At 66.8% G+C, this 16,568-nt stretch overlaps 1 protein-coding gene across 1 annotated transcript; it reads left to right on the top strand.

The window, feature by feature from the left end:
- The first annotated feature begins 275 nt into the window (after positions 1-275).
- On the top strand, positions 276-16,406 carry R3HCC1L (R3H domain and coiled-coil containing 1 like). The gene is made up of 7 exons (XM_067299543.1): positions 276-326; positions 7,858-9,260; positions 13,803-13,978; positions 14,087-14,157; positions 14,454-14,549; positions 14,890-15,030; positions 15,890-16,406. Exons 2-7 carry the CDS (start codon positions 7,872-7,874, stop codon positions 15,943-15,945), a joined length of 1,929 nt encoding a protein of 642 aa, XP_067155644.1. The 5' UTR covers positions 276-326; positions 7,858-7,871; the 3' UTR covers positions 15,946-16,406.
- The last annotated feature ends 162 nt before the right edge of the window (positions 16,407-16,568 follow it).

The raw sequence follows: 16,568 nt of genomic DNA, 5'->3' as shown, positions 1-16,568 counted from the left end.
GGCAGCAGCAGCCCGCGGAGCCGAGAAAGCCGCGGAGCCGCGAACGCCGCCGCCGCCGCCGCTTGATACGCGCCGTTAAAAGATAATGGGAAATCGATGCCCGTCTCCAGCGGGGTCGCGCGGGCCGGCAGCGCTGCAGCAGCGCCAGCCGCTCGGGGGCCCGCGGCCGGGGCCGGGGCAGCGGGGCCGGGGGCGGCGGGGCCGCACGGGGCGGGCGCACTACACGTCCCGGCGCTCCCCGCGGCGGGGCGGGCTCGGCGCGGCGCGGCGGGGCGGAAGCGGCGGCGGCGGCGGCCAGGAGCGGCGGGGGACGCGCGCGGCGCCCGGTAACGCCTCTTCCCCGCCGCCCGCCCGCGCGCGGCGCCGCGGTCCCGCGTGGGGCCCCCCCGCGTGCGCGCGCCCCCGAGCGCTCCGGGCCCCGCGGGGCCGGCGGGTGCTCGGGGCCGGGGCGGCGGAGCGGCACCGCGGCCCTGCCCCGCTGCCCCATAGCCCGGGGCCTGTGCCGTGTCCCCTGCCCCGCTGCTCCTGCCCCATAGCCCGGGGCACGTGCCGTGTCCCCTGCCCCGCTGTGCCTGCCCCATAGCCCGGGGCACGTGCTGTGTCCCCTGCCCCGCTGCTCCTGCCCCATAGCCCGGGGCACGTGCTGTGTCCCCTGCCCCGCTGTGCCTGCCCCATAGCCCGGGGCACGTGCCATGTCTCCTGCCCCGCTGCCCCATAGCCCGGGGCACATGCTGTGTCCCCTGCCCCGCTGCGCCTGCCCTGTTGCCACCCCAGTGTCCCTGTGCTGACCCCCCCCCCGCTGGCGCGCAGCCCTGGAGCGCCCCGTTAGCCTGGCACGTTTCGGTCCCCATAACTCTCCCGAGCGCATTGAGAGATCCCGGCTGCGACAGCCCTGGAAGGCTGGGAAGTTATATGGTGTCCCCGGGCACCCGGCGCTCCGGGCTCCCCGTGCTCGTAAAACATGTGCCCAGCGCTCCCAGGCGCCAGCGCCTGCTTTTGCGGCCGGCCGCCGGCCAGCCCTCGGCAGCCCTCGTCCTGCCCGCGCCGCCTCGGCGGCTCTGGGGCGCGCTGCCTGCCGTGGGGCGTTGCGGCCGCATCCGTCATCCCGGCTTCCCGGTCTGCTCTCGCTGTGAGGCTCTCGGCCTCGCTTTCCAGGCTTTTCCTGCCAGTTGAATACCTGCTCCAGGTTATTTTCCCTGGTTATATTAGCTTCGTTTTTGCCAGACTGAATCTCATTTTGTTTGCTGCCTGTATTTCTTGGAGCCTTTGAGTGCTTTACCTGCTCTGGTTGGCGTTTGCAACACCTCTCTGTTCAGTGCTGTCTGCAAATTTAATTATAATTCGTTATTCAAGTAAAACTTTGCGGGGTGGTGGAAAACGATACCCTAAAGTTCAGCTAAATTGCGTCTGGCTTGCCTTATCCCAAAGCGTTGCCCAGGTATTCTGCTGAAATAACTCTCGCCAGACAAACCCGCGATCTTCATCCCCCGCGCCGCTCCTCGCAGGTCGGGAGTCCATCACGGTGGATGTTTGCAGGCTCCTTCCGTGGCAGCCGTTATGTTCTGCCGCTGGGGATTGAAGGCGGATTTATCGCGCGCTTGGGCCCGGTTTTATTGTTCTTTCTTGTACCTCATTTACTCTGCTCTGCCCGTCTCCGGAGCCCCGGTTTCAGTGCCCGCGCCGTGCGTGCGCAGGGGGGTTAATTGGCTCGTCTCCCCGGCTCACCGGGTGTCGCGCTGGCCAGGTGACTCTGGATGTGTGGAGATGCTGTTTTTGCTTCCCTGCAGCTGTTTTTATGAGGCCTCCGCCTCATTTGCATTTTTCTGGTTAAAAACAGTAATTTTGTCCTTTTGAGTCATCTTTATTTTTGAGTCATCATTAATTTTCTCTCCCTCCTTATTTATTAATAGACCTTTCCACTCTTGTGCTGATTCTGCGCTGGTATATTTGTAAAGTCCTTTGTATCCCCCTTAGCCCTTTGTGTATTAACTCCTTCCGCTTTCTTGTTGTGCTTTTCTTCCCTGCAGCTGCTCAGGGACAGTATCGACTTATAAATCGCGCTCCTGTCTGAAATGTTCCCTTTCTCTTGTTGCAGGTATCTCCTAAGAGCATCAGGAGTGAAAGGCGCGATTGAGATCTCTCGCTCTTTTCTCGGCGAGCTTCCTGCGCGCCTTTGACAGCGGCTGCTGTCGCTGCCTCCGCCGTCTCCTCGTGGAGCTGGCGCTGGCTCCCGCTGTCTGAGCACCTCTTTCCCGCGGCGCGGGGGCGAGAGCCCTTGTGAGACCCCAGCGGCTGGCGGGGCGCGGGAAACGGCGCTCGGCCGGGATAAACCGGCATGCTGGCGGCAGGCTCTTAATTTGGGCTGTTTAGAGTCTCCTCGCACCTGCCTTTTTTATTAGCAGTGCCGTTTTCTGAAGGCGCGCCCGATCTGCGGCGGGCTATAAAGAGTGACATTGCGAGTCGTGCGCGGTCCCGCGAGGGCGCTTCCCGGCTCCCCGAGCGCCGGGCTGCCGGGGGGGCACGCGGGGGGCAGCCGGTGCCGCGGGCTGTGCCTGCCTGCCCGAGGTGTGGCCGTTGCCTTTTCACTCGGGGCTTTAAGGTTATGTGCTCTATTGACGGGAGTATGGATTGAGTGGAATTAGAAACCTCGAAGGCTAAAAATACAGCTCCCTGCCAGGAAGCGAGGCAGCCTGCTGGGAGGGCGCTGGGTGGCACTGAGGCTTTTCCAGGAACTGGCACAGGCGGCGTGAAGCCCGGCAGCCTGGCATCCGCGCCGCGTGCCCCCTCGGCGCTGCCGCTCGTCCGGCGCCCTCGGGCTCCCCCCGGCACGGGAGTGCGGCCGGTGGCCGCGGGCCTGGCCAGCACCGCGTGCGCCCGTGTGCCGTGCCTGGCCGGAGCTGCCGAGCGCGGTGTCTCGTGCCGGGAGTGGGAGAAGTCAATAAAACCCCTGTTGCAGTGTTGCGCGGTGAGTTCAGGCGTCTCTGGCTTTAGAGCGGAGCCGTAAATGTCCTTACCTGTCTAGCAAAGATGCAGAAAAAGGAGGAAATCGGCTATAAGCTTTGCAGCGTGAGGTAGAGCCTTCAGTGTGCTAATAGGTTTTATATGCTCTGGTAAAACCCTGCTTGATGGTCTTGCTAGAGAGGGCAAAAACTGCCTTTTTTGGTGGGGAAGAGCATAATGGCCTGGTCCTGTCACCACTGTCTTCTTAGGGAACCCCTGTGCTTTCCTGAAGAGAGGAAGGGGAGAAAGCAGGGAGCAAACGCTGCCTGGCTGCTGTGCAGAGCGTTGCTAGAGGGGAAGCACAGACCAGCGCGTAGCCTGAGCAGCTGCTCTGAGACCTCACAAACTCGTGCCAAAGTCAGGCTGCTCAGCCAGCTGCTTTCGGCAGCCCCTCTGGCCGCAGAGCGGTTGCCGTGGCCGGCTGAGCCAGCCCCCTGCTCCGTGGCGCGGGGGGAGCGGAGATGCCGGGCAGAAGGAGGCACAGAAGGGGAAGGAGGTGATTTTAACGATAAACGTCTTTCTCCCGGCTCTGGAATTGCTCTGCTCCTCGTCAGGGTGGTGCATGACTTGGCCCTGGCCCTTCGCATGGGCCGTTTAACGTGAGCCGAATGTGCGCGGCGCCTTTGCTGAGCTGCATGAAAATGCCTCCGTGAGCAGGGAGTTTGTTCCTGGGGCAGCGCGAGGGATGTGCAGGGCGCCGGGCACCGGTTGCGTCTGGCCGGCGGGTGGTACCTGCCGGGAGCCTGTGGAGCAGCTCCCGCTGCGCTTTTGCCTTAGGACAAGGTGCCTGGCCACGGTCTGCCCTGCCCCGGGGCAGAGCCTCCCCTCGGGCAGCCCTGCCCTGCCCCAGCGCCGAGCTGTTTCGCTAGGCAGCTCCGAAAAGAGGGGCAGCCCGGGCCCTCTCGGGGCTTTCGCTGCCCGGCTTTGCCGCGGGTGCCGGCGGGACGAGCGTGAAGTTGGCCCGGAAGTTTGGAGGAGCGGGGCCGCCCTGCCCAGCGTAGTGTGAATGAGACCTGCAGCCGGGGACGCCGCGCTGCCTCCCGGAGCGTGAAATCGGTCGGTGCCGGCGCGTGGCCGCGGCGCCCGCTGGAGTGTGTAATAGGCTGGGGGCAGGAGCCGGGTTGCCCTGAGGGAAGAGAAAGCCTCTGCGCGCTGCAGTGTCCCTGCCAGCGGGCTGCGGGCTGCGGCAGCCTCGCCGCGTTGCTCCTGCCTCGCTTTGCCCGGGCGGCCCAGCCTGGGTGGGTGCACGGAGGTGCCGGCGCCGGCTGGGTTTCCCCTTCCTGGGGAAAGGAGCTGTGCGGTGCCCAGCGCTACGGCCCCGGGCTGCGGCAAGCGCCTCTTCCCCGGCTGCGCAGGGAGAGGAGCCTCCCGGCGCCAGCCGTCTCGCTAATGCAGCACCATCTGGTTTGGAGGGTGAGGCAAGGTGAACGGCAAGCTTTCGAGGAGCCCGTAAATCCTGCGCGTGAAGGCTCCTCTTCCTGGAGGTGACTTGGGAAGTGCGTGGAGCCCTGCTGCTCCCCCCGAGCAGTGCTGGCGTGCGCGGGGGCGGAAGGGAAACCCCGAAGTGTCCTGGCCGGGCAGCGTCCCCACGTCGGCAATCCTTGGTGGCCCCGGGGAGCAGAGCCTGTGGGGGTCGGTGATCACCTCCATGGGGATCAGCATGGGGCTCGGTGCCCTTTTCAGGAAGGGCTCCGGCATGGGCATGGACGCAGGTGGCTGCAGTGGTGCAGCTCCGTGCTGTCCGCCAGGCCTCGGCTGTTTGTGGCATTTGTCTTCCAGACTTGCCTGCCGGGGAGAATTTCCCCGGAAGAGGTTTAGTGGAAGCATCTTGGCTGCTTTGAGAGCGAGGCAAGCGGTGGAGAAAGCTCTTTCCTCTTTTTATAGCTGTAAAATACATCTTTTAGCAAGTCCAGCCTTGAAGCTGCAGACCGAGACTTCGGGGTTTGGCTGGGAAAAATCTTTTAGGAGAGCAGGTTTAAGTGTCCTGCAGAAGCAGAGTTTGGTGCGAGGAAGCTGCAGCCATGTGGTTCTCGCACCGTGTTCGGCAGCGGCTATTTTTGCACGCGCTCCTTGCTGAGCGTGCAAGCTGCTCTGCGGAGGAGACCAGGGCTGCGCTAATTCGGGCGCGCGCCAGCCCGGCCACGACACAGGTGCTGGCACCCGGCTCCTGCCCTCTGCCCAAGGGTGCCGTGCTGCAGGCAGCTGCCTCACTGCGGCGGGGAGGTGAGCGTGGGGCCGGGCTCGGCGCTGCTCTTGTGCCTTCTCTGGGGCCGGCCGCCTCCAGGACCCGCCGAGGCGCTGCTGCTCGCGGAGCCGGAGCAGGGATGCTGCTCCCGGGCTGGCTGCCCCCGTCGTTCCGCGCCCTCCGTGGCGAAACGGTCGCTGGCGTCGCGCGTGTGGCCTTGCGGCCGGACGCTGCTCCGTGCAGGCTGGGAGGTGTTTGCCGGGCATTAAATAAGCGTGCATTAAATAAGCCTTGTGCAGTCGGTACGGCCCGCGGAGCACGAGGGGGAAATGCCGGTGCCCGAGGGCTCTGCGCGCCCCCTCCCTTCCCGGCACTCGGCAAGGTTGGGCTGCTGCTCGGTGAGAAAATGTATAACGCCTCGGTGTTGAAAAATGACCAGCGCAGACCTTGGACGGTTTATAGGATAAGTTCTTTCCTCGCAGTCGATAAAGATAAAGGGGACCATTCTGCCAGCGAAATTAGTGTATCAAAGGATGAAAAAAATGACAAGTGCTGCATATGTCTCCCTGGTGAGAAAAATGGTCCGGGAGGCGTCACCCCGGCCCCCGTGCGAGGGGCGGCCGGTGCCGCGGCGGTGGTGGGACGGAGCACGTCAGGATGCTCCTCGGGACGTGGCCCCGGCGCTGCCCCCGAGCCTGCTGGCCCTGCCTGGAGGCACGGGGCATGGCCCGGCACGGGGGTCAGCCCTGCTCCGTCTCCGGGGCCGGGCTGGCCGCTAGGCGTGAGAAGGAGGAGCCGGGCGATTGCTGCAGGTTTCCCCGCCGGAGCGGCTGAGCCGGCTGCTGTCTCCATCGCACCAGGCCGGGCTTGCTGGCGGTTTTGAGAGCGCCGCGAGAGACCCATCCATCACGCCGAGGCTCCGCAGGGCCTCGCTGAGAGCTCCGCTCCGTCCGTCCATCCATCCGTCAGGAGGATGGAGTGAGATTTAGCGGAGCAGGCAGCCCTGGATCCGAGACGCTTCCCCACCAGCGCTCGCAGCGGTGGCTGAGGTCCGACCGCAGAGCGCAGCCCCGGGCTCGGCCTGCCCTCGCCTTCCTGGAGCCGCCGGCAGCGTCGGCTCTCCCGGAGGGTGGCGCGGGAACCGGGCCGCGGGAGCCGCCGGGGAGCGTTTGCGCCTCTGCCGGGCCGGGGCTGCGTGTCCCCGAGGCTGCGCTTAGCTGAGTTTGAGGCGAGGGGAGAGGAGAGGAGCCTAATGTACCGGAGGTGCCTCGGAAATGAGAGCCTTGGACGAATTCCTGGCCCTATTGATCCGCCGGCAGTTTATGCATCCTGACATTCATAATCTCGGTAAGCTCTGATGTTCCAGATTAATGGGCCCAGGGGCTGTCCATCCGTCACTTCACATTAATTACTGAAGAGGTGTTTTTCCAGTGATTTACCTGACAGCGGCCTGTGATGAATACCCCTAAACAGAGTGGGCAGTGATTAATCACGGGGCCCCAGCCCGGCCCCACTCTGCCTTCCCCTCAACCACAGCCCAGACCCCCGCGCCATCCGTCTCCATAAACGCTGCCTGATGCATATTTATAGGGGCATGGGGCCTGGCAGATAGCAAAGCGCCCGCTTGTGCCAAAGATGATGAAAAATAAATCTCTGCCGGGCCGGGGCAGCAGGTGAGCGGGGCGCTGGGGCCGTGGCATGCCGGGGTGGCAGGGACTCTGCCCCTCGCCTGGGGACACCAGGCGGAGGAGCCACTCTGGCTCCGAAAGCTTGGAGCTGCCCAGTGTTGAGGGTCGCAGGTGCCGTGCACACGCATCCCGCGCGTGGGGCTCCGCGCCGAGGCAGCGGGCTGCAGCGAAGAGCGTCGCGACGTGCGCTAGACTCCCCTGCCTTCGCCTCGTAGCTCCCTCAGCCTCCTCCTGCGGTGCCGTTTGCCCCTCGGCAGCTGGTTTTAGCGACGGTGGGAGACAGGACGGCAGAGCAGACTCCCGCTGCCTTCGTGCTGCGGAGGGGGGCAACGCATGAGCTGGTTTTACTAATAAAAACTCACGATGGTTTTGAACATCTTCAAAGCGAAACCAGGAGCTTCTACGTGCCCGGCGTGGCCAAGAGGTGGTGAGGCCGTAAGGGGGCCGGGAGGGGATGTGGGCAGCGAGGCAGCAGCGGTGGCACCGAGGGTGGCCCGTGACCGTGGCCAGGCTCTGCAAGCTGGCGGTGGCCCGTTGCCGGCCGGCACTGCAGTGCGGACGAGCTGTCCTTGCCGCGTCCCGTCTCATCATTCATTTGTGTTACAGTGGCGCCGGGTCCGTCGGTGCTCGGAGCCGGGCTCGCGGGGTGCTCAGCGGTGGAGGGAGCCGGCGCCTCGCTCAGCCTCGCGAGCGGCGCAGCTGGCTCCGTCCTTCGTCCGGCTCTCGGGGGGGTTTCGTCGGCTGGATGTCCCTCGCTTTTTCCCCGTTTTGGCTGCAGCCCAGGCGCATCGACCGTGTTTCAGTAGGGCTTGTGCAGCACCATCCTTGCCTTCCCCTGCTCCCGTGGCTTTTGCCCGGCAAAAGCTGCAGGTGGCAGTGATGGAGCTGCCCTTTCCTTGCCGGCCCCGTGCCGGGCTCCTGCGCCGGGCTCCCTGGGCACTGGGACGCGGGCTGGGACTGATGCTTTCTCTCTCCCGTTCGCAGGCGGCAGCGGCACCATGCAGCAGGAGGGGGAGAGCAGCCGGCCTCGCCGCAGGAAGCCCGACATGGCGCTCTACGTGCCCAAAGCGCGGCGGGAGAGGACGGCCCCAGGAGCGGGCGGCTCGGCTGCCGGCGCGCCGGCGGGGCCAGTGAACCACCACCCGGCGCAGGACGTCTCCAAAGGCCGCGCCGAGGGGCGGCGGCGAAGCCCCAGCGCCAGGACGCGCGCGGCGAGGGAGAGCGGAGCGGCGAGGCGGGAGAGCGAGCCAGGCGCCTGCCCCCAGGAAGCCTCCACCGGGGACTCTGGCGTTCCCACGGAGCCGCGGCTGGAGAGGCCGGGAGCCGGCAGCCCCGAGGGCCCGGGAGCATTGCCCAGCGCACTGGAGCCCTGCCCGGATCCGGCCCTTGCCCAGCCCCAGGAGAAAGCGTCCCACCACCCAGGGTTTGGGGAGCGTGGCCGCGGCTGCCCGGAGGCCAGGACAGCGCCGAGCCCTCGTGCCCAGCCCAGGGCCACGGAGGCAGCCGCCGAGCCCGGGGGGGACCCCGCCAGCCACGCGGCAGCTCGGCCGGGCGGGAGCGCGGTGCATCGGACAGGGGCGAGCAGCGTGCCGCAGCATTCGGGGGACGGCGTGCCGGGCCCGGCCGGGGCGCGAGCCGGGGGCTGTGCCGAGCGCGGGGGCGAGGGCGCCCGGCAGCGGGCAGGGGAGGGGAGCGGAGACGGTGTGCCGGAGCTCGCGGGGGAGCTCACGGGCGGCCCAGGGGCGGCGGAGGAGAGGGAGCGTGGCGGCTCTCTCCCTGCAGCGCAGGGCGAGGGCTGTGCCTTTGGGCTGGCCGACGAGGAGGAGGGAGAGAGTCTGGGAAGCACATCCGAGCCCACCGGAGAGGGCCTCTCCGAGGTGCCCGGAGGAGCCGGCTGCTCGGGGGGTGGCATGGGCAATGCACCGGCGTTCCCGTGGGAGAGCGCCCCAGGTGCCGGCAGCTGCCCCGAGCTCCTGGTGGGATGCGCGGGGGGGCGGCTGTTGCTCAGCGTGGAGGAGAGCGCTGCTGGTGCCGAGGATGCCGGCGGGATTGGCTCATCTGGCCGGGCGGACGGCAGCGCTGGGGCTGAGTCGGTGTGCAGGCACGAGGCTGAGAGCATCCCGCGGGGCCCGAGCGAGGAGACGGCAAGCGGCGCGTGGGAAGGGGCGCCCCCGGAGAGCCGCGAGCCCCGGTGCTCCCTGGAGGTGCTGTGCCGTGGCGTCGCAGAGCTCTCGCCCGTGGCCCCGGCCGAGGCGCCGGCGCGGGCAGACGAGGACGGCGGAGGTCTCCGTGGCGTGCGGGACGGCGCGAGCCCGGGAGCCGAGGAGAGCTGGGACGCGCTGTTCAACGATGACGGCGACTGCCTGGACCCCCGCCTCCTGGAAGAGGTACGTGTGGCGCCCGCGTGGCCGGGGGACGGCTGTCCTTGTGTCCCCTGCGGGAGTAGCAGCTCGGGCTGGGGCACCTGCCGCCGCGTAAAGGCCTGGGAGGACGTGAGAGCAGCCGCCCCTTGCCTGGACCGTTTGCATCCCATCCCTCGGTGCCAGCGAGGCTGTGCGAGCTGGGGGAGATCTTCCCTTTATAGTGCATAAAGTGCACCCAGTAAAACGTGCCCGAGCGCCGTAAACGGCAACTGCACCCTCGTGAAGCCGGGGCTGGTAATAAAGAAATGAGCTGAGACGGATGGGCTCCCATTGAACTAGCAACATGAAGTTTCCTCAAAAGTGCGGCTTCTTAATCAGCTGTGCCTCATTACCATATCTTCCTGTAAGTGTGTGGCTAAATTTACTACAATTAGCTGCTCAGCGCTGGGACCCACGCAGCTTTCCTGCCGTTTGCAGGGGAAGCGCAGCTTTTGCGCTGGGGCTGGAAATCCATTATTGCATTTTAAATCAGTAGCGTAAAACTGGTAATTTTCGCAATGACATTAATGGACCGAAAGTAACAAACAGTGCTAATATCGTTAAAATGAACGTCCACCCCGGGCTGAAAGCGAGGTTCGAGGTGGCGGTCGGTGCCTGATAATAGCCGCTAGGCAGAAATGGGATTAGCTGAGCAGCCTTGTTACCGAGGGGCAGCTCCTGACCCCCCGGTCTCGCGGCTGCCCGGGTGCTGGGAGGGCGCCGGGTGAAGCGGGCTGGCAGCACCTGCGCTCGGGTGCGAGTCTGCAGAGCGGCGAGCCCGGCGGCGGCGCGGCGGAGGGGCTGGCTTGGACCTGGGAGGGGTTTGGGGAGCCTTCGTCCCCGCTTCGCTCTGCCCCGCCGCGTTTCACGACCCTCGAGCGCTCGCGCCATGGTTGTGGCGCACGCGCTGAGTGCCGCTGGTGCAAGGGGGACGCTTTGCTGCTCGAACGCCGTTCGCGTCTCCCCTGGTCAAGGGGAGGGCGCGACGGGGAGGAAGGCGAGGAGGCAGCGCGGCGCCGGGGCCAGGCTCGGCGTGCAGGGAGCACCCTCGGAGCAAGCCACGCTCCTCGCGCATCCTGGCACGTGCAGCCTGGCTCCTGCGCGGCATGCTGGAGCATCCGTGTTCGATTCCCTGCGCGCAAGCTCTCCATAAAGGTGGGGCTTTTTTTTCCTGAAGCCAGTGAATAAGAACTCAAAACAGGGACTTATCAATTATAAGTTGCTGTCTTCCCCCCTTGGCTCCCCCATGCTGCTCTCCTGGTTTTCCAGCCCCTCACTCTGGAGCCGCAGAGGCAGGCGAGCCTGCTCAGGGAGGGAGCAGAGTCTCGGGGAGATGGAGCTGTTGTTAATTAACAAAAAGGACAAGAAAATTAGTAGCGCTCTTCGTCATAACTGAATCCTTATGCACTGCGGATAGCCGGCGGAGAGCAAGATTTATGACATTCTATATGGAGACAAGATTTCTGATAGCAGACGGCTCTTTAATCTAGCAAGAAAAAACATAACGAGATCCATTGGCTGGAAGCTGAAGCCAGACCAATTCAGACTAGAAATAAGGCACCCATTTTTAACACAGAGGGTAATTAACCACCGGAACAATTTCCTTGCGGGCTTGGTGGATTCTCCATCAACTTGATGAGCGCCCGGGGCCTGCCTGCAGGCTTGAGGCTTGGCCAGAGCACGCGAGGGCTGGCATGAGCCGGCCGGCGCGGGAGCTGGGGGGTCCCCGCAGTCCCGCGAGGAGCCGGATGGGCTCGGAGGGGTGCGAGCCCGCGGCGCGGGTGCCTGCGACGGCTTGCCTCCTCTTCCTCTCCGAGCGGTGCTGCTGTTTGCGGTGGGGAAGGGCTTTCTCCTCGCAGCTGGCTTCTCCGCCTGGCATCTCGGCGAGCGAGCGGGAGTGTAAGTGAGCTGCCACGGACACCTGTAACATGCTCCAGCTAGGATAAATCTTTAGAGAGCAGTGAGCCGTGACAGACAGACTTCATTTCCTGCGGCGCCCTGCCTCTGCCATCCCTGCGTCCGTCAGGCGAGCCATTCCCGGAGCAGGTGCCTATCAAGCGCGGGCAGTCGCTCGGGAGGGCAGGCTGAATTAGAGGCGAAGGCTACATTAATGCAGCACTAAAGCAGCACATTTACCGTCAGCTCTCGCAAGTCAGGAAGCGCCGGCGCGGGGGGGACCGTGCGGACGCGTGCGCTTGCCTCTGCGCCACGGCCCCCCCTTAATTGCGTGCTCACGCGCTGCCTCCAGTACAGGGTGCTCTCTGCCCTCCGGACGTGTGCGTCCCGTGGGTGCCCTGGGGTGGGGGGGAGCAAAGCCAAATCGCTGCTCCTAACCCTTGCGGGTCCTGGCTTTTGGGAGTTTCCTTGCGTATCGTCGAGTTCGGGATGCATGGTGCCGCGGTTCCTCCAGGGCGATGGGGGCCGAGTGCCGCGGTGGGTGCTGTGCCCCAGGCGCCCGCTCCCCGCACCGGGCCAGCAGCTGGACCCCCAGCTCCGGCATACCCGCCACCCTGAGGGTGCAGCTTTATCCCCCCTTTCTGTGCGGAGGGCGAGAGCCCGTCTCCCGAGCACCCCTCCGGGCCGCAGCCTGGCCGGGCGAGGGCAGCGGTGCCGCCGGCTCGGGCGGACCTGTTGAGCCGTGCCGGCGCGCAGCTGAGCCCCGCCGCCAGCCTGCTGCCGTCCTTCGCCGCCTGCCGCACGCAGTGGTTTGTGAAGGTCAAGGACCGCTCCGGCGCTTTGCGCTCGCGCTCTCTAATAATTTTCCCCGGCACCTGGCACTACCTGAGGGCTCTGCTCCCTCAAGCATCCCTGCAGGGCCTCATCCTGCCGCAGGGCAGCTCCCTGCAGCCGGCGGGGGCAGCGGGTGCCGGCCCCGGCGGGATGAGCGCGCTGCCCCGCACAGGGCGCTCTCGGGTAGTGGGAGACCATCCCGGGGCAGCCAGGCTCTGCCGGCAGCGCTGGCTCGTCCCGCCGGCTCCATAACTCAGCTCTCCCCTCTGCCGGCATCCAGCCGCCCTGGCAGCACCCCCTCACCTGCCGTGAATCCGTCTTCCCCATAAAATTGTCGGAGTGAACACTTTTTATTGACTGAGCTGGCTGGGATTTATGGACTCTAACCTTCCAGCCGTGGTGCGCGCGGCTATGATCGCTCGGGGGATCAGCCTGGGAACCCGGCTGAGTTATGCGCCGGCTCCCTGCGCCGTGCCGTGCTGGCCCCCAGCGCCATGGGCCCCGCGTGCGGTGGGGACGGGGGAGCCGGGGCCGCGCAGACCAACGGCCCCGCTGCCGCTCGAGCGGGGCTGTAAATCGGTGGGGGCGCCCGGGCCGTGCCGGGGCGCGCAGCAGTGCGGCCGGGCGCTGGGTTGGGGAGCACGCCGGAGAGCGGAGGTGCGGGAAGCAGCGCCGGGGGCCCCCGCCGGTGCTGGTGTCGCGGGGTGCCCGGGGCGGTGGGGAGCGCGGGGGTGGCTTTGTTGCCCCGCCGCCTCGTGGGACCCTGCGTGCGGGTCTGGCGCCCGTCGTCTTTTCAAAGCAACGTTGAAAAATCGGAGAGAGGCGGAAAGGAGTGGCAGACGTCATTTTTTAGGGCTAGAGAAAGTGCCCCGCTGTGAGATACTAAGCAAGCACAATCCGTTTAGCTTATCAAGGAGAAGACTGAGAAGTGACTTGATTACCGTGAGTAAGTGCCGTCACGGGGCGACAGTACCTGGGACCGAGGGCTCTTTAATCCAGCAGAGAGGCAGAACGAGAACCAACGGCTGGAAACTGAAGCCAGGCAAATTCAAATTAGAAATAAGGCATAAATTTTTAGCGGCGCAGGTGATTAACCGCTGGAACTAACTCCTCGGGGGAGCGGTGGCTTTTCCCTCTCGGGGGTCTGGTGCCGGGCTGCGAGGCAGTGCACGGAGGTGGTGCAGGGCAGCGGGACAGGGCATGCCGAGCGTCTCTCCTCCCGGCCTTTCTGCTGTGCTCCTTGCTCTTCCCTCCATGTATTTGGAGTGCGCAAAGTCGCCTGTGCCGGCTCTGCGGCGGGGCCCTCCCGGCCTTGGCGCGGGAAGCCGTGAGCGCGATGCTGGCTGCAGGCGGGGGGAGAGGGGCGCTTTGCCGCGGCCGGCAGAGCCCCAGGCTGGCGGAGGCTTGTGCGGGGTTGGGGCTCTGCTTTGGGTGCCTCCCTCCTGGCCGGCCGCGCCGGGGGGCCGAGCGCTGCCCCACCGCTGCCGTTCCCGCCACGGCCTCGGGGACGGCTGAGCATGGCGAGCGGAGGCAGGCCGTTAATGGGAAAAGCGAGCGCGTGGCGCGAGAGCCCTGGTCGATAACTCCCGCTATCCCCAGTGCCATTAATCCACCCGCAGCGCAGGTGTCCGGAGCGCGGCCCCAGACCGCTTGCCGGGGACCGCGCGCCATTAATCAGTCTGCTCGCTCCACGCGGGCGCGGGGGCTTCGGCGGCGCGGTGCTGCCCGGCGCGGGGGCGCGTGTCCCCCTGCAGCGGGCAGGGGGCTCACCGCTGCGCCTGTCCCCCCACGCCGCAGCTCTCGGGGGGCGAGGAGCGCCGGGAGAGCCTCCAGGCGCCGCGCTTCGACTACTACGGGGCCGAGCCGGCCGCGCCGGACCTCGGCGCCGACGAGCTGCCCCACGTCATCGAGATCTACGACTTCCCCCCGGACTTCCGCACCGAGGACCTGCTGCGTGTCTTCTGCAGCTACCAGTGAGTCTGCCGGCACGGCCGCGGCCCCCCGGCCCCCCGGCATCCTGCCTGGGACCCCGTGCCCCCCGCGGCACTGCCCTCCTCGGTGACCCTGCGTCTCTCCGGCAGGAAGAAGGGCTTTGACATTAAGTGGGTGGACGACACGCACGCCCTGGGCATCTTCTCCAGCCCCATAACGGGTAGGCACGCCGAGCGGCTCGTGGGGCGTGTGGTGGGAGGATTCGGGAGCCGGTGAAACGCCACAGTGCTGGGGAAAAGGGAAGGTGCCTTCGCTGCCTCCCCGGGACCCTCCGAGCGTTTCCCTCGGCTCAGCTGTGCTCCGAGGCCAGCGTCCGGACGCTGGGGAGGACTTACTGCAGCCTGGAGGCTGTGGGTTGGGCCCAGCCCCGTGGGCATGGAGACACCTGGCCCCGTGCCGCCCTGGAGCGGGCTCCCCGGCAGGACAGCCTGGCGATGCACTGCTTTCTCCTCGCAGCGCGCGATGCCCTCAGCACCAAGCACCTGATGGTGAAGACTCGCCCGCTGTCCCAGGGCACCAGGGCGGCCAAGGCCAAAGCCAGGGCGTACGCCGGTGAGCGGGGCTGCGCGGCTGCTGGCGTGGGTGGGCAGGAGCGAGCGTCCTGGCGGCGCCGGCTCCGGGCGCGGAGGCCCTGGCACGTTTCCTGTGCTGCAGCACCTTCGTCCTGGTGCCAGGCCAGGGCATGGTGGAAACAGCCTTGGGGCAGCTCCGCGGGGCAGGGTTGGGGTCAGATGGTGCCAGCAGGGCTTTTCCCACTGCCGCCCTGCCTGGCGTATCCGGGAACTGCTTGGGAGCCAGGCCCGCTCCCCCTTCCCTTCCCTTCCCTTCCCGGGTGTCCCTGCGTGCCCCGGCGGGTGCCGTGTGCTGACGCTGCCCTGCGCGCCCTCCCCAGACTTCCTGCAGCCCGCCAAGGAGCGCCCGGAGACGTCGGCGGCCCTGGCCCGGAGGCTGGTGATCGGCGCCCTGGGGGTGCGCAGCAACCAGACGAGAGCCCAGCGGGACGCCGAGCGCAAGAAGCTGCAGGAGGCCCGGGGTGAGCTCCTGGCTGCGGGTGGCGGGGGGCACCTGGCCTCCGGACTGGCGCGTGGGGAGGGCCGGGCCAGGCTGGACGTGCTGCCAGCCAGATGGGGTCCCTCGAGGGCTGCAGCAAACGTCCTGCTGCCCGCCGGACTTGGCAGCGCCCGGCGGAGAGAAGTGGGAGGCAGCGGTGCTGGTGGGAAGCTCCTGGTGCCTCTCCGTCCGCAGGCCAGCGAGAGCCTGGCAGCTCCCGTTCTTGGGAGCGACGGATGCTCTTGCGTCCTGCCCCCAGCAGCAGCAAGCTCTCCTTCCCCTCCTGCCCCGAGCCAAGCGTCCCTCCCTGCTCCTCTCCAAACTGCACCTCGCCGTGCCGGGGCTGGCAGCAGCCTGCCGCTGTGCATTACTGGTGCTGCCGGCCCCATGGCTTGCAGCGGCCCCAGGGATCCCGCAGCCCTGCTGTAAGAAGGACCTTCGCCCTCTTTGCTGCTGACCCTTGGGGGTGGCCGGGCCCTCCTGGTGTTTTAACTTCCCAGCTCCGCTCTGCTGGCAGGCACCCGTGTGCTGGAGCATTTTTCCATTTTTCCTACGGCTGTGTCTGGACCCTGGGGGCCGGGACCTGCCCTTGCACTGGGGAAGGACAGGGCCAAAGTGCAGGTGCTCAGCTCTCCCCATCGTTTGGCTTGGTGCTTGCCCCCATACGGAGCCCCCAGTGCCCTGGGTGACACTGCACGGGACGCAGAGGGATGCGGGGCGCAGGTTTGGTGCCCCTTGCCTGCCCTCCCTGGGCGGGAGCCCCTGGCAGGGGGCTGTGCCCTGTGCCCGGGGTGCTGAGTGGCCGGGGTTTGGGATTTATCCCTCCTCTCTTGGCTCCACAGAGAGGAAGCGCCTGGAGAACAAGCAACGGGAAGATGCCTGGGAAGGCCGGGAGTGAGCCGGGAGGCTGCACCTTCAGCCCTGCTGGCAACGCTGCTGGGGGCTCGGGCCCCTTGCTTGAGGCAGGCAGGGCACCCTGCACCGTGGCGGTGGGTGCAGGTCCTACCGGCGCCCCGCGGGCTCTGCGCCAGGTCCCGGCGCACTGGGTCGCTGCACCGAAGCAGGACAGGGCCAGCGCGTGGCTGGTCCCGGGGCTGAGCAGAGCGTTGGTGGGCCGCTCTGTGCTGCGTGAACGTCGTCTCCGGTGGGCAGCGTGGGGCCGCGCTGCCTGGCCGTGCCCGGGGCTGGATCCTGTGCCGTCTGCAGCAGCCGGGGCAGAGCCGGCGGGACGTGGGGAGCTTTGCCGCGAGCACCCTGGGCTGTGCGTCGTGGGGCGGCCGCGGCCTCGGCCGGCCTGGGAGGACTTTGTGAGCGAGAGTCACTGTACTTTTATTTTGCTAATAAATCCCATTTATTTTACGTTGCCTGGGTGCGCTGGGCTGCGGCGCTCTGTGCCCGTGCAGAGGGGCCGGGGCAGAGCAGGCTGAGCGTGTCCTCCCGGTGTGCAGTGCGCGGGGTGCAAGCCCAGCCGGGCCGGGCCGGGCCGGGCCGCTCGCTCTCTCCTGGGCCTGGCCGGAGACG

Source organism: Apteryx mantelli, chromosome 7 (genome assembly GCF_036417845.1).
Source record: "Apteryx mantelli isolate bAptMan1 chromosome 7, bAptMan1.hap1, whole genome shotgun sequence".
Taxonomy (NCBI): Eukaryota; Metazoa; Chordata; class Aves; order Apterygiformes; family Apterygidae; genus Apteryx; species Apteryx mantelli.
The sequence above is the reverse complement of the archived record's forward strand: the minus strand, read 5'-3'. Positions and strand labels throughout refer to the sequence as shown.

Coding starts and splice junctions, on each gene's coding strand:
- R3HCC1L (XM_067299543.1), top strand. CDS start 7,872: ATGCAGCAGGAGGGGGAGAGCAGCCGGCCTCGCCGCAGGAAGCCCGAC. Junction 14,550..14,889: donor CAAAGCCAGGGCGTACGCCG/GTGAGCGGGGCT, acceptor CGCCCTCCCCAG/ACTTCCTGCAGCCCGCCAAG. Junction 15,031..15,889: donor GAAGCTGCAGGAGGCCCGGG/GTGAGCTCCTGG, acceptor TTGGCTCCACAG/AGAGGAAGCGCCTGGAGAAC.